Source organism: Gymnodraco acuticeps, unplaced genomic scaffold (genome assembly GCF_902827175.1).
Source record: "Gymnodraco acuticeps unplaced genomic scaffold, fGymAcu1.1, whole genome shotgun sequence".
Taxonomy (NCBI): domain Eukaryota; kingdom Metazoa; phylum Chordata; class Actinopteri; order Perciformes; family Bathydraconidae; genus Gymnodraco; species Gymnodraco acuticeps.
In genome coordinates this window covers 1,398,368-1,412,581 of record NW_022989982.1, presented here as the reverse complement: position 1 = coordinate 1,412,581, position 14,214 = coordinate 1,398,368, and the positions used below count along the sequence as shown (strand labels likewise).

General features: G+C 41.1%; 1 protein-coding gene across 1 annotated transcript; it reads left to right on the top strand.

The window, feature by feature from the left end:
• Window positions 1-827: 827 nt before the first annotated feature.
• Window positions 828-12,538, top strand: zmp:0000000991 (mucin-12). The gene is made up of 5 exons (XM_034212087.1): window positions 828-998; window positions 4,033-4,139; window positions 4,242-4,410; window positions 5,777-5,822; window positions 6,506-12,538. Exons 1-5 carry the CDS (start codon window positions 898-900, stop codon window positions 11,747-11,749), a joined length of 5,667 nt encoding a protein of 1,888 aa, XP_034067978.1. The 5' UTR covers window positions 828-897; the 3' UTR covers window positions 11,750-12,538.
• The last annotated feature ends 1,676 nt before the right edge of the window (window positions 12,539-14,214 follow it).

Genomic DNA, 14,214 nt, shown 5'->3' with positions numbered 1-14,214 from the left:
TAAATTAAAGTACATTTCATCTTTTTGCCAGCAAAAATAAGTCAGAACAGGAAGTGGGCACTGTTCTTCCTGCAGACAATTAACCAAAACTGTAAATCTTTTGGCAGGTGGTTGCGGATGCTGACAGACAATATTTTCATATTTTTTAAAACGATTGGCATGCAGGAACACAACCTCCTGCAGAATTTCCTGAAATTATGCAACACTTTAAATATGTGCACATCTCTCGGTAGTAAAAATAAGCAAGTTAAACAACATAATCTGTCACAATACCTTAAAATGGCACACAGATTTGACATAATCTCTATGCACTAGGGATGAAGTTGTGGTTTTAGAAGTTGGTGGATAACAATAAAAAAAGGCTATATTTTATTATATGTTTGGGATTACATTTTGGCATGCATGCCTATAATGTGTAGATGACAGTTGACATTATGACATTATATGTGATCTGCTTTCTGCACATAGGCCTATGCTTTTGGGGATTTTTAGAGGACTTTGTAAGAAATGTGCAAATACAGTTACATGTTTGATCATAGTTTGGGAAAGTAGCCTAATCTTGTTTCTATCTAATATAAATGTATTTCCGAAGCGACGATCACTACAATGATTATTCTTGTTGCACCTTCACCAAAGAGCTTAAGTTTCCTGACAAGGAAATGACCAGGGTGGACTTTTCTGGAAAGGGACGCAGCCATAGTGACTGATTACAGTCGCACTTGTTCCGTTCACCTGTCTCACAGGAGGTGTTGAACTTTCACCTCCAGTGTGACATGGCTGGGTGACATACTGCTTTGTCTAGGGGCAGTTGCTGTCATTTACCCACAACATGTGTAAGATGAATTTCACTAATTGCCTGCCTGAAAAGTGAAAATGTACCAGACTGGTTAAAGTAGGATGTCAATAAGTGACGCAGGAGAGTTGGAGCGCAGAGTTGTAGGAGGAGAGACAGATACGCCTCAGTACAGAACAGCAGGAACACCGACTGCAACTGCAAGGTAGGAAAACATGTCTATAACGGGAATTTTACCAACAACTTTGTAATTATCATGTATTTACTGTGCTTGGAATCAACTTTCTTAATATTAAAAAGCACTTGTTACCTCTCAGTTTGCTCACTTGTGAGTTCGGAACCGCGCTACGAGCAGTTCTCTTGTACAGGGAAAAACTCCACCAAACCTCGCGTATAAATCTGCAGGTTTAATGTTTCAACTCGTGTCCGGGAATATATACCTCTCCCAGAGTCATTATAAAAGGTCCCACTATCCATTAACGAATGTTGTTTAATTCGGCATTAAGCTTTTCCATTAATTTATTATGTTACACCTGGTTCAGGGCTGAACACTGTCCACCATATTATGTTTGACCGCAAACGGAAGCAGGAATAACTTTTTTAATACATTTTAACTACAATTAGTTGTGATTGTTATTTTGGATGAATACATGTGTCGTGGCTGTGGAGCATAGCTGTAAATGAGTCATATTGATCTTGTTTTATTCTTGATTTGGGTCTACGTTAAGTTAGTCTAAATTCACAGATTTTCGTATAAGGTTTGGTGTGACATGCTTCTAACTCCTAGACGCATCTGGGCTCTAGTAAACCTTATTAAATATAGAAAATAATAAAGCTGATCTTGGACATCTGGATGTATTGGTTTAGAATTGACTGTAGCTGTTGTTTATTATGAATCATGTATGAACCTATTATGTACTCTGCCCTGTGTTATATCTAGCATGCAAAGCCAACTGAGCCTGCACTTGCATTGGTGTGTGCCATACACTAAACTAACACTGTAATCCAGATATTGTACAACAAGTTGATGTATTTTAGTTTTTAGTTCGGCGAGCTCATACATGCATACCCAGGCCTGCACTAGAGTTACCTCTATGGGTACACACACTGCTGCTGTCCGTGCATGTTTGGAGCCCAACCTCTGTTGATTATCTGCACATCCTCCTGCTAATACCCTCTAAACCTAAATCTACTGTATACCCATCCATACCCTCAAAGATAAACAGCTCCCTTGGAAAGCTGCCAGACACTGAAGGTGTGGCAGCAAACAGAACACGTCTCACTTTGTCCTGGCCACCTTTTGTTATTAAGTCAATAAATTGTCTTCGGGTACTTCTTAAGAAAGCAGTTTAGGGAGTCAATCATTTGCGGTACTTTGAACATTAAATGCCGTGTCGAGCACACACCCACATTTGAGTTCAGGCGGGATCCATGCAGTTATGTAAGTTTTAGCTGGCAGATATGGGCACACACCCACAGCAGGGCTGACCTCAAGGGAAGAATACACCAACATACTTGTATGAGACACATTGAGTAATGGTGCAGAGCTTAACAATTATTCATATGGATCTACACTATCAATACAAAATGAGACATAGTTCACAGACACCAGATAACATGCACGCTATGTCTACTACAGCATTGATGTTGCAGTTTGTATATAGAACACAGGGTTAGAGATCACCAAGTCCTGGATTTCATTTCACTTTAACAAATCTCAAGTGTCCTTATACCAAAACAGTAACACATTTGAACAATTAGTACTCTAAAGTAGGGCTGCCAACAAGCAATTATGTTCTTTATCAAATAATCTGTCAAATATAGCCAAATGAAAAGCTAGGAAATAGAAGAAGAAGAAGATGGACCTTTATTAATCCCCGAGGGGGAAATTCAGTTTCCACTCTGTCGTACACACATGCGTTTTTTTTACAGGTAATACAGTACACACAGTACACACTTTTTACAACATGCACATACAGTTATATGCACACACAGTTATATGCACACATGCACATGCAGTTGAGAGGTCAGAGTGAAGGCAGTCAGTCTAGCCGGCGGCAGTGAGCAGTTTGGGGTTAGGTGCCTTGCTCAAGGGCACTTCGGCAGTGGCCCAGGAGGTGAACTGGCTCCTCTCCAGTACCAGATAGAGAAACATAGCAACTAAATGACCCTTAAACCTTGTCCCCTTCAGACACTGTTCCTTTCGAGCTCAAATGGACCAAACAAGAGGTATCACATGACCATAGCGCTATTGTATCATTAGCCATGACTACAGTGTTACCTATGCAACTAAACTACAGCTTTTCATGCTCCATCATCAAAGGCCTATCAACAACATGTTCAGATGTCCAAGAGCTAATATTGGGTGTGATTTTATTTGATATGTTGCCTCAGGGAAGGGTAGGATAAAAACACACTGTACCATCCAAATGGAAGGCTTGTTGGCCTTGGCAGTGAAGATGAAGAGCAAGAAGAACTCCCTCCCTCCCTATATCTCTCCCTGCTTCTCTCATGTCCTGTCATGTCAGGCATTTATAATAGCCTCACAGGCATTAAGCTCTAATGAGGGAATGCGTCGACCCTGAAGGCAAGATGGATCGGAAGAGACAGATATGGTAATTATTTTATAAAAGGACAAGAAAGAAAAATCGAAATGGTATATAATATGTGCTCTCAACTGCTGAATCAGATTAAAAAGAGGGATCCTGAAATGTACCGGGCCAAACTATTGCCTACATTTAATTTGTTATCTTTAACAAACAAAGGTTGCAGTGACACGTACATTTATATTTAGATAACCACCTCATTTTGTTGGGGTGTCATCATCGTGCTCAGCAGTTGGCACACTAGCGTGGGTTCAGCGTTGGGCAGCAGCAAATGTGCATGTGAATGTTTTAGTGACTGTGTGAGTGGGTGTGTTAGCTCTGGTTGTAAGAGAAAGCGTGGACTGAGCAGAGAGGAATTATTATGTAACTCCTGCTTATCACTCCAGAGCTGTATAACTGATAAGATGAGGGAAGCCTAGCTGTTTTATTTTCCGTTGATTAACCTTTAGCATAAATCTAAATAGTTGAAATGCCCTTAAGCTGCTTCATTATAAGGCCGTACTGTGGCAGGTGATATAAGGGCTGCAACCAGCTAATCTTTGGCATTTTGTATAAATTCATCTCTTGAGCAATTGTAAAAATGCTAGAATTTGTGTAAATTAATTCCATCAAATGATCTGCTTTATGTCTTAGAGAACAACAGGATGAAACATTCAAGCAACAGAAGCATCGTGATGATGAGACGCCAACTGGACAGCAGTGTCACCCAACAGCCATCAGACAGGAAGAAACACTCACAGGTGACTTGCACACACAACCTTAAATATATAAGAAATATGTCTGGACTTTGTCAATTAACAGCAGTGACCAGAACATAATCTCCTATTTGGAATCTATTACAGCACTGATATCAAAAGCAGAGAGGCTTAAAGAGGAAGAGGCTGCTCACTGCGCGGAATCAAAGGTCCAGAGCCAGAAGCCCATTGAACAATTCACCTCCTGCCTCCAATTCAGACTCTCCAGGAATCCAGAGCTAAATCACAGCAAGGAATTAGCCCCCTGTCTGCACAGGTAAGCAAGGAAATAAAGACACTGAAACATGTCTGAACAAGATTGTGAAACACTTTCTGAAAGGGTCAGCTCCTTGTGTAAACAAGGAAGTGCACCTAATAATGTGACCCGTAAAAGTAGGTCTGACATGTGCGAATGTGTGTTTGCCTGTGAGTTAACAATATGTACGCACTTGTTCAGTTAGTGACTATACACGACATGCCCTGGTATCCCGGACAGGGAGAAAAGAAGCCTTCATCTTATTATCTTCCTAACATTCTTATCACAAATCATTTACCCCTGGGCAGATTTTCTGCATGACTTTACTTCCTCAATTCAGCCATGCAAATTAAGTTGAGGTCATTTTAAGTTAGTCTTCTATTCTAGTGGAAATATTTAACTTTTCTTTAGAAGTAATCGGATATGACATAATATGTGCGTTTCACATTGTTTATGGTGAAAAAAGTTAGCATTTGCGTGTGCTGCACATTTCCCCTTTAACATATTTGCATGCCTATGTGTGCTTGAGATTACAATATCCTTATCCGTAAAGGCCATTGACCGCTTTATTGGTTCAAGAGAGAACACACCTCTGACTTTCATACCATCCATCGTGACCTTATATAGATATCTTCGAATAACTATAATGGTCTGTGTACAGAACGCCCATGTTTGATGCTTGTGCTATCATGTTCGACATAAAAACACTTTGTAAGTGCTATCATAAATGCTTTTGAGGTGTGTCTTTAGTTCACAGTTAACTGTGAGAAAACTGTTAGTAAAGAAAGGGACAGAGGACAGGAATGCTGACCATCCTGTTGATCAGCATTGCTGTGGCAAATGTGTCTAATGCCTCAAATATTTCACACCAAAACATTATAGTACAGGAAGACAGGGTGTGTTCATACGAAGAGAGATATAACCCTTTTATGTAAATGTTATTGCTGAGATATGTTACTAGCTTTTGCTGTTAGGTATATCGGCAATACAGTTTGTTTAAACACCCTGATGATCGTGTTCTAAGCTGGTCGGTGCAGATGAAGTCTTGCTGTGTGAAACCTTACATAACAAATCAAGGTCTCTTGCCAAATCTAAATATCACATGCAAGATTCAAAACATTAAAGGCCAACATTTAAAAAAGGCAATTCTGACCAAGTAAAGTGTCCATTACATATCACTGCAAGTATATTTCTCTGTGAATGTACAACTGTGTAGTTTACATGACGAATGAAGGCAAAACTCCTGTCCTCTCGATGATGAACTGCCTTGCCTTGCGGTCTTCCTTATTTATGTACATAAGACGTCTGTTCACATGTAGATGACAGATGTAATCCTAACTAACATGCCTAATGGTTTTCATATCTCCTCTCTCTCCTGTTATGCCAGTTTAACTGAAACACAGAGGACTGAGACTAAGAACAGCAACCATTTGGTAAGAATGAACAACGATCTTTATCATTAATATTATAATGTTTAAGGGTTTATACTTGAACCACTACACTGAAGAGTAGCATCTAAAACAAATATTGAATTGCACGTTTTCCTCCCAGTTAATCCAAAATATTTTCAACAAGTCAATAATTTTAGTAACGCTACAAGTTAAAAGCCTCTGAATATCATTAAAATCCACATGAAGTAATTATTTTATTATTCATTATTATTATTTGAAAACATCAAAACATTGTTATGCCATTGTGTATTCTTTAAAACATCAGACTGATTATTATTTTAAGCGTTACAAGGAAAAGGGTGAGTGTCCTTTTGTGTTTGGCCTTAGAAATCTCACGTCTTTCAAAATAACCTGTTAGTCAAGATCAGAATCTCTTAAATTGCTCAACCATGGGAACAGAAGCCTTGGCAGAGCTCTGAACTCAGAGGCACACAATTTGCCAGGTCATTTGCATAGGTATGATACAACATTAACATAGGATGAGAGTCTGGCTTTAGTGATACAGCTAGACATAACCGATCTGTTTTTGAATGGTTAGATGTCAAAATGTATCTGACAAAAAATACAATTTATGATTAAGATTCCAGGTGTTAAAATAGTAGATATAATAAAAGATAAAATGGTATACAATATCTGACATGCAGTATTTTTGTATGTCCCAACAGATTAATGGTACAACATCACCACAAGACTCCACTATAAAGGTAGCCTGTGAATCTCCATTATCTGAAAGGATATCTTTTCCAGCCAAGAAGAGGGAAGAGGCTATTACAGTTGTTTGCAATGAATTGGAGGCTACCAAGGACTTCAGTATAACTCAAAGTTTCTCCAATCGGGAGTTTGGACCTCATGGGTGTAATGGCTTACACATTCCATGTGGGCCACAGCCAAGGACTAACACTATATCACTTGAGTTAGAAGAGGATATAAAAGACCAAACAAAGCTTGAGAGACATACTGATTTTGGGGAACTATTGAACACTAAAAGAACAATGTTGTCTTCCACTGTGGTAACTGTTCTTGCCCCACACTGGAATGGTCGACTAAGACGGACCAAAAGACCTGAAGGACCTGGCAATTCTGAAGGCCAGGGGAATTTACAGGATGTGACAAACACTGCGGCAAACCGTGCACATGAACGTTTTCAAGACACTGTGGACAGGCCTTTGTCAGCTGGATCACAAGCCCAATCAAGGGTGCCATGTCTGGGTACGAGGAGAAACACAGTGGGCTGGTCAACTAAGAGTGGACCTGCAAGCCTGGACTATGAATCTAAAAGGAAAATGATTCATACTGTCTCTTTGGATGTAAACTCTGGAAGAATGGACAATAGAAAAATGGACGCAAGTTCTGTAAGCCCTGTACCCAGAGCTTTATCTCCTTTGTCTCCCCTCTCCATTGGCCAACATGAACAAAGGATGAATCAACAAACTGGTCATCAAGTAGGACTGTCAACTTTAAGTTCAAAACCAACAACCAGCAGCCTGCTTCTGTCATTAAGAAGAATTCACTCAAATGGCAGGAACTCTAATGCAGATTCTTCGCCCCAGAGCAGTTCGACAAGTGATCGAGATGGAAAAGTATTCGCAACGCACCTTTCTCAAACCTTTCTCAACGATAATGGGCAAGACAGATCAAAGTCCCTCCTCTCTCCATCGCCCGTTTTTTATAGGACAAGTGAAAGTGGGCCTGCAGTATCCTCATTATCCTCCAATCAAAGAGAAAGGAACACATTTGAAACACGCTTCTTTTCACCTTCATTCATAAACAAAGACATGGAAAACACACCCTTTTCCCAACAACCTCAATCAATGAACAGGACCCAGTACACAGAATATCCAAGTAAAGTACCATCAGAGATGCGGGAGAACTGGAGGGGTTCAGACAAAAGTACAAATATATTCCCAGAGAGCTCTGCCTCTTCACCGAGACCTTCTCAATATGACCCATCTGCTCTCTTTAAAACACATTCCCTTCCTAGAAGGACCACCCTAACATCCACTTCCTGGTGGAAACAAGTGAACCAGGAAGGCAGTTCCCCTCTATCTCTCAATGATGAAATGAGCATCAAAGGCAAAACAGACACAACCTTAGTTCCACCCTGCAATAATAATACAAACTTGGCCTCTACAAGTCCAACTGACAACAGAAGATTCAGTGGTCAAATTCTCAATAACAGATTCAACAATACCACAAGAGAGTCAGTTCACAAAGGTAACATGAACCTTGCTATGATGACACAGGAAAGAACTCCCAATCTCAAACAAAGAAATGCTGGTGATTCACCTGAGCGTGAGTCACACAGGCTTGACAAACAGCAATATGGTTCCCATTTGGACAACAGAGAACCTCAAAAGCTTCAGAGTTTGCCCGATGTTGTGACTACTTCTAAAATGAGCAGACCTACAGGTAACCCACCACTGAGTTACCCTAAAGATCTCATCAGGCACCATGTAAATAATAGTTTATTTACAACAGATTTACCACCTACTTTGCTAGATGCCAAGAGCCCAAATACACCCACTGAGAGCAGCAGAAAGTTCAATAATAATCATTGTACATCCAAAACTAACACCACCCCCACATTTTCACAGAACAAGAACTCTCAAAAGTTTAACAAACCACCTCTTTCTCTTGCAACCACCAACATTCTCAATAGTCAAGAGCTTACATCTACAATGACTTTGGGTCTTCCCCTTACCCCAAACAATAAAACAATTTCCTCCTTCCAATCGGGTCCAGTTGGTTCACAGACCAATATGGGCATGTATTACACAGGCTCTTCCCAACCGCCTAAATTCCCCAACCCAGCCAATGCCACACCTCTTGGCGTTGAAAGACTCTTTGCTTTCGTTCACAAACCTCTCCACCCTGAAACTGTGTCCAGCCTGTTTCCAACTGGCAATGCTACCTCTAAAACACACTGCAGTCCTGTATCAACTGCTTCCACCAGCTTTCCTTTTACCACTGGCAGCCATCCTGCAGCCAGAGCTGCCCCCAACCCATCTCTCCTTACTCCTATCACCACTCCTGCTATTACATCATCTCCCATCATCACTGTTTCTTCTCTCCTAACCCCCCCTGCCACCCCTTTTAATACCAGCCCCAGCTTCTCAGAAACGTCTAGTCCTAAAGAGGGAAGGGAATTCTTAAGCAGCCCCGAAAGTGACACAAAAAAACTGCGCCCCCATGTTGAAGGAAAGAGAGTGAGACGAGTAACATGGGAAGACTCAGTGGATCTAAAGGATCCTGAGCCAATCACTAGCAAGAAGCCGGAACTATCTCAAGTCCCAAAAAGCCCTCTATCTGTCTCTAGATGCCCACAAAGCCAAAAAAATGCATCCATCTTTTCTTTAATAAGATCAAGCAATCCAACAACAAACACACCTCCTCTTTGCTCCCATACCCCTAAGACCTATGGCATACTTGTGGTGAAAGGAGGGAAGTATCGATCCTTATCGTCTGACTCTGCTGATTCAGCATCCAGAGAGCAAAAGAGGTTTAAGCAAAGACCTTGTGACAGTATGATCCTTGATCCAGGAAGACAGGACTCAACCACACCTAGACCTGAGAGGACACTATCAGTGGAGTCTGGCCCAGTTCATTGTCGTTCTTCTGCTCCTCTCTCCCTCCCTCCTGACTTTTCAAGTGGTTATAAACTTCGATATAGTGCCCCACCTTACTCCAGTCTCATGTCGTCCAGGTCAACACAGGGAGAAACTAAGACTATAATACCCAGATCCCCCCTCTTTCCGCAGTCTCAGCCATATGTTACCCCACATCTTTCTATGAGGACTGATCCAGTTGCAGCCACAACATTTCCTACCTCTAAACCCCCTCTGTCGCCTGTCAGACAACCCCAGCCCCCACCCTTGCCTTTCCAAAACAAAACTGCAACAACCCAAGGAAGTACAAAGTGTGGCGTTTCAGAAACGTATAACGTCAACTTTAATAGTAGCAAGAATAACAGCCAAGATTACCAGAATGGTCAGATATTACTTATTGACAACAGATTTCATGAAGGACTCAACTCCTCTTCACCATGTGTAACAGAAACACTGGTTTACAGTGTTAAATCTAAAGCAGATAGAGCTGTAGGTGCACCACAGTACACCACACCTAACCCTGTGCAACATACTGCGGTTTCGGTGGAGACCAGGTTGAGTCAACAGTCACACAGAGGGCAGAGTAAGGAAGGTACAAGAGAACAACGTGGCCATTCACCTCAGAGCTCCAGTGATAGCAGCTCAACAGAGAGTCAGCCTCCTGGTGAAAGCTCGAACAGGAGAGTGAAGGACAATGTACTGGGTAAGAGTAGATTTTTTTCAATGGAGGGAAACAATGAACAAAGCCCAAAGAGAAGTCGGTTTGCACTTAAGAAAAGTGTCAGCACACCAAACTCCAGTTTGCACAGATCAGAGTCCGAGAGGGCCAGCAAGACTAATAACAAAATGGACAAGGTCTTAAGCAAACTGAAAGAAAGATTCAGCTACAGACTGTCTGATGATGATGTATTGTTTCCATGGAAATGGAAGCGAGCCTCCCAAACACCTTCTGTTAGTGGATCAAGTGACATCAGTGATAGCACTATTGAGAGTACCCCCAAGCTAATGCAGCAAGAGCAGGACAAAGGGATGCTGCTGGGGGACAATGGAAAGGGAACAGAGGGAATTAATAGATGGACATCAAACAGATGCACTCTGAGACCACCCTCAGGTCCTGGGAACATAATGGCAGGAGGTGACCTTTGGTCGGACATGTCACATCCAGAAACTGACCAAAAGGAGCAAAATGCTTTTGCAGAACACAGCAACAGTCAAAACAAACCTCAATTTTCCATCCAGAGCCTACCAATCCAATTGGACTTTAAGGAAGACAGCGGGGAAGATTCTAACCCAACAAACCAGTACCTCTCTTGCAGGAGCCCTAATGCCTCTACTGATCATCCTACTCAGTTAGGTCGTTCTGCATCTAGCCCCAGAAGCCCCTTCTCACCCTTCTCTTCACTTTCGCCGGTCTCCCCATTCGCCTCACAGGATGTTTCAGACGATAATGTATTTTATAGCCCAAAGCTACAGCGCCGTAGAGATACCCCCTCACCATGTGAGCAGGGAGAAGGAATTAGCCTGGGGGGTTCAAGAAGAAGCCGGGCATCCATTGGTCCTCCAAGTGCAGGTCCAGGACAGGACGAGGAAGGCTCAGCATCGTCCTATGCAGACTTAAAGTATGGCATTGAGCCTAGGAGGTCTTTTTCTGTGAGTTCAGTACTGTCCAGCAGACCGTCAGGGCCTGGTCGCATCTCAACCGGATCCAGGTTCATGAGTGTGGGGGACCTCTCTGAATCTGCCTTGACTTGTGAAGGCAACGGTAAGGACCTGGATCAGTGGTCTGTTCATCCAGATTGGAGCACAGAAAAAGATTGCCAACCAAGTAAGGACTCTCGAATGTCATATTTGGCCAGCGACCCTGGTAAAATGAGGTCCAGATCTCTTCCTCGATCACTAACAAGGCGCTTGGCAAATTTTAGTTCAGAAGTCCCTGTTTCTCCTTCTGTAACAACCACAACCTCAAAGCAAGCCCGCCTTTGGAGCCCTAACATGAACACTCGTCACTTTGCATGGACAACAGAGGGTCCTCCAACCCCTCCTCCTACCCCACCCCTATCACCAGTGTCCAGACGCATATCCCAGCCCCCCAGCCTTTCCTCCCCGACCTATCCTGGCTCGTCAGGGGCCTCAATGCAAGTGGACAGCCAGTCCTCCAAAGGGCTTCGGCCCTCGAGAGGTTATGAAACCAGCCTTAGCACTTTTGAGGAGTCTACAGACAGCAGTTCAGACACAACAACAGATGATGAATATTATTTAGAAACGGGTGAAGACGAAGAAAAAGAAAAAGAGACAGAACTGTAAAGGCAAACATTTGCTTTTAACCGTCCCTTCGGTCAAAATCTCTTAGACCCGAAGTGGGGCTAACATCTGTTATTTAAAGTTTGTCTGCATGTCTCCCTTTCCTGGGACGTAAGGACAGTTTTTCGCCAGAATGATATGCTTTTTAAAAAATGTGTGGTTGCTGTCAAGTCCAAAATACCTTAGATGAGCAAGCATGATATTATCAGCATTGGTTTAAAGCTTATAATATATGTGCAGTATAACTGCGGATCTGTAATCTGCATTATTTAACATGTAAAGTTTTGAGGGTTGCATGGCATCAGTGAGGGATTTACATCTATGTAGTGTATGATCAAACTTGTGTAAGGTTGTAGTTTTTACCTAAATCCTTTCTTAAGGTTTGCATTTCATCCTGCTACTTAACAATAAGTGCTGAGGTAAAGTTGATAAATGTTCTATCATGTGACATTCCATTATCTTTTTAATGTATAGAGATTGAAATAAATATGGTAAGTTATTATTAGTTGTCTTTATTAAATAAAGACATGTATAAAACATGATGATTTATGCCAGATTAAGCTTGAGCTGGATATAGAGCAATCAACAGATGTTGTAAGATTAAAGCAGATTGTTTTTCTCAGTGTTGTTTAAATAAATGTATTATGCAAAATATGTTCTTTTTTAAATGTAATTCTACTGAATATTAACATTTGATGTTGAACATTATTCACTGCTTTAAACAGTGCTTGCTTTTATTTGCACATTGGCAATCTTAAATCTTAATATATCTATTTTATAAATAAATGTATTTCAAACAGTAACTCGTGTTTTTGGATTTATGTGTGTGTTGATTAAGTGTTTAATTTGAGTACACTTTGCTGCTGCTTTATGTCACATGATCTAACTATAACTCTATGTTGTACTTCCTAATTACATGTAACCGTTAGTGAAAAGGTATGCCACATGTCCAACAGAAGATCAGGTCCATTCTGCAGGTTTTTAATGAAATAATTCAAGTGCTTTGCCTTGCTTTCAAATTGAAATAGTGCCAGCTATAGGTGGGGCTTTAACAGTTTCACATTAGTCAAGTGGGTGTTCCCCTTGGTTATACGCTGTGACAACACAAGCTGTTATGGTGATGGTTGGGTAAAACATCTATTAGACTGGGTGGATTTGTAAAACTGTTGCTATATTTCTATGTTTGCCGCAATGTACTGCGTGTCCTTGTTTATCTATTCACTGTATGATTCCTACCAGAGAAACATTCACAGTGCGACAACACAATCTGCTTCGTATTATTAGCCATGACATCAACTGGGAAAGGCCTGGCTGCTTGTCATTATGTGTCATAGTAACACTGATTTTGAGCCTGTTTATCCATTCTATGTCATTATAGGAAAAGTGCAACACATCCTCCCACCAGCAGCCTCATCCAAAGTCCTGGGTTTTTCTAAGTCAAAAATATGTCATGGCACTGAGCTGACAAGAGAGGCTGACAGATAGCTTATCTTGTATTGTACAGTGATAGAGAACACAATCAAGCTTATCTTGTATTGCACAGTGATAGAGAACACAATCAGCGGGGGGGGGCTTTTCCGGCTGCATTCCCAAAGACCAAACATAGATAGGCTATCGGTTTGTTCTTTGGGAATGCAGCCGGATATACAAGGCTTATTTACTTAGTGAATATAAGGCCCACAGAAATAAATGCTGTTTTGGTGAACAATAAAACACATTTTAAGTCAAATTCTCACTTTAAGGTATAACAAATCAATTTTCCAAATACAAATTTAGCAGATTTGCAATAATTACTATATAACCTACTAATATAGAAATATTTGTTATGCTTTAAACGTGCACATGTTTGATAAACCGGATGGGCTGCAGACTCTGTAGTATGAAGTCTACAAAATACACACAACAACAGCCATCACCTAAAGAAATATATGTTTTTATTTGTCATTTCAACATGCAGTCAATCAATGTGTTAACTACTTAACTTCAATTAAATCATATTCCATTTTTTTCACTTATTTATCACTGCACTACTCCTTCAAAATGAAATATATTCAAAAATATATCATTATGGAGAATTACATTCTTATTATTGGAGTTCTGACCATCTAGTGGTGGCTGAGAGTAATTCACCTCAGTTGCTAGTTGGATTTGTTTGCTACAATAATCTTGTGTATGTTTGCACATATGAGAAATAATTTGAACCGCAAAATCCACACTGTTTGGATCATCTGACCCACCATTTTGGCAATAGCTGGATTATAATGAGAGAACACTGTAAGCAGGTCTCAACCACATTCAGCTGGTATGAGCACTATTGAACTCTTTCACTCCTCTCATGTCAAAACATGAAAGCAGCTCTTCCAAAAGCAGCTCAGGTTTGGATGTTGGGAGGCGCTGCATTCATTTGATGAAAGAGACTACGTCAGAGTGCAGGCTTCTACTTCCATTGTTTTCTTTGTAGAGCAGAC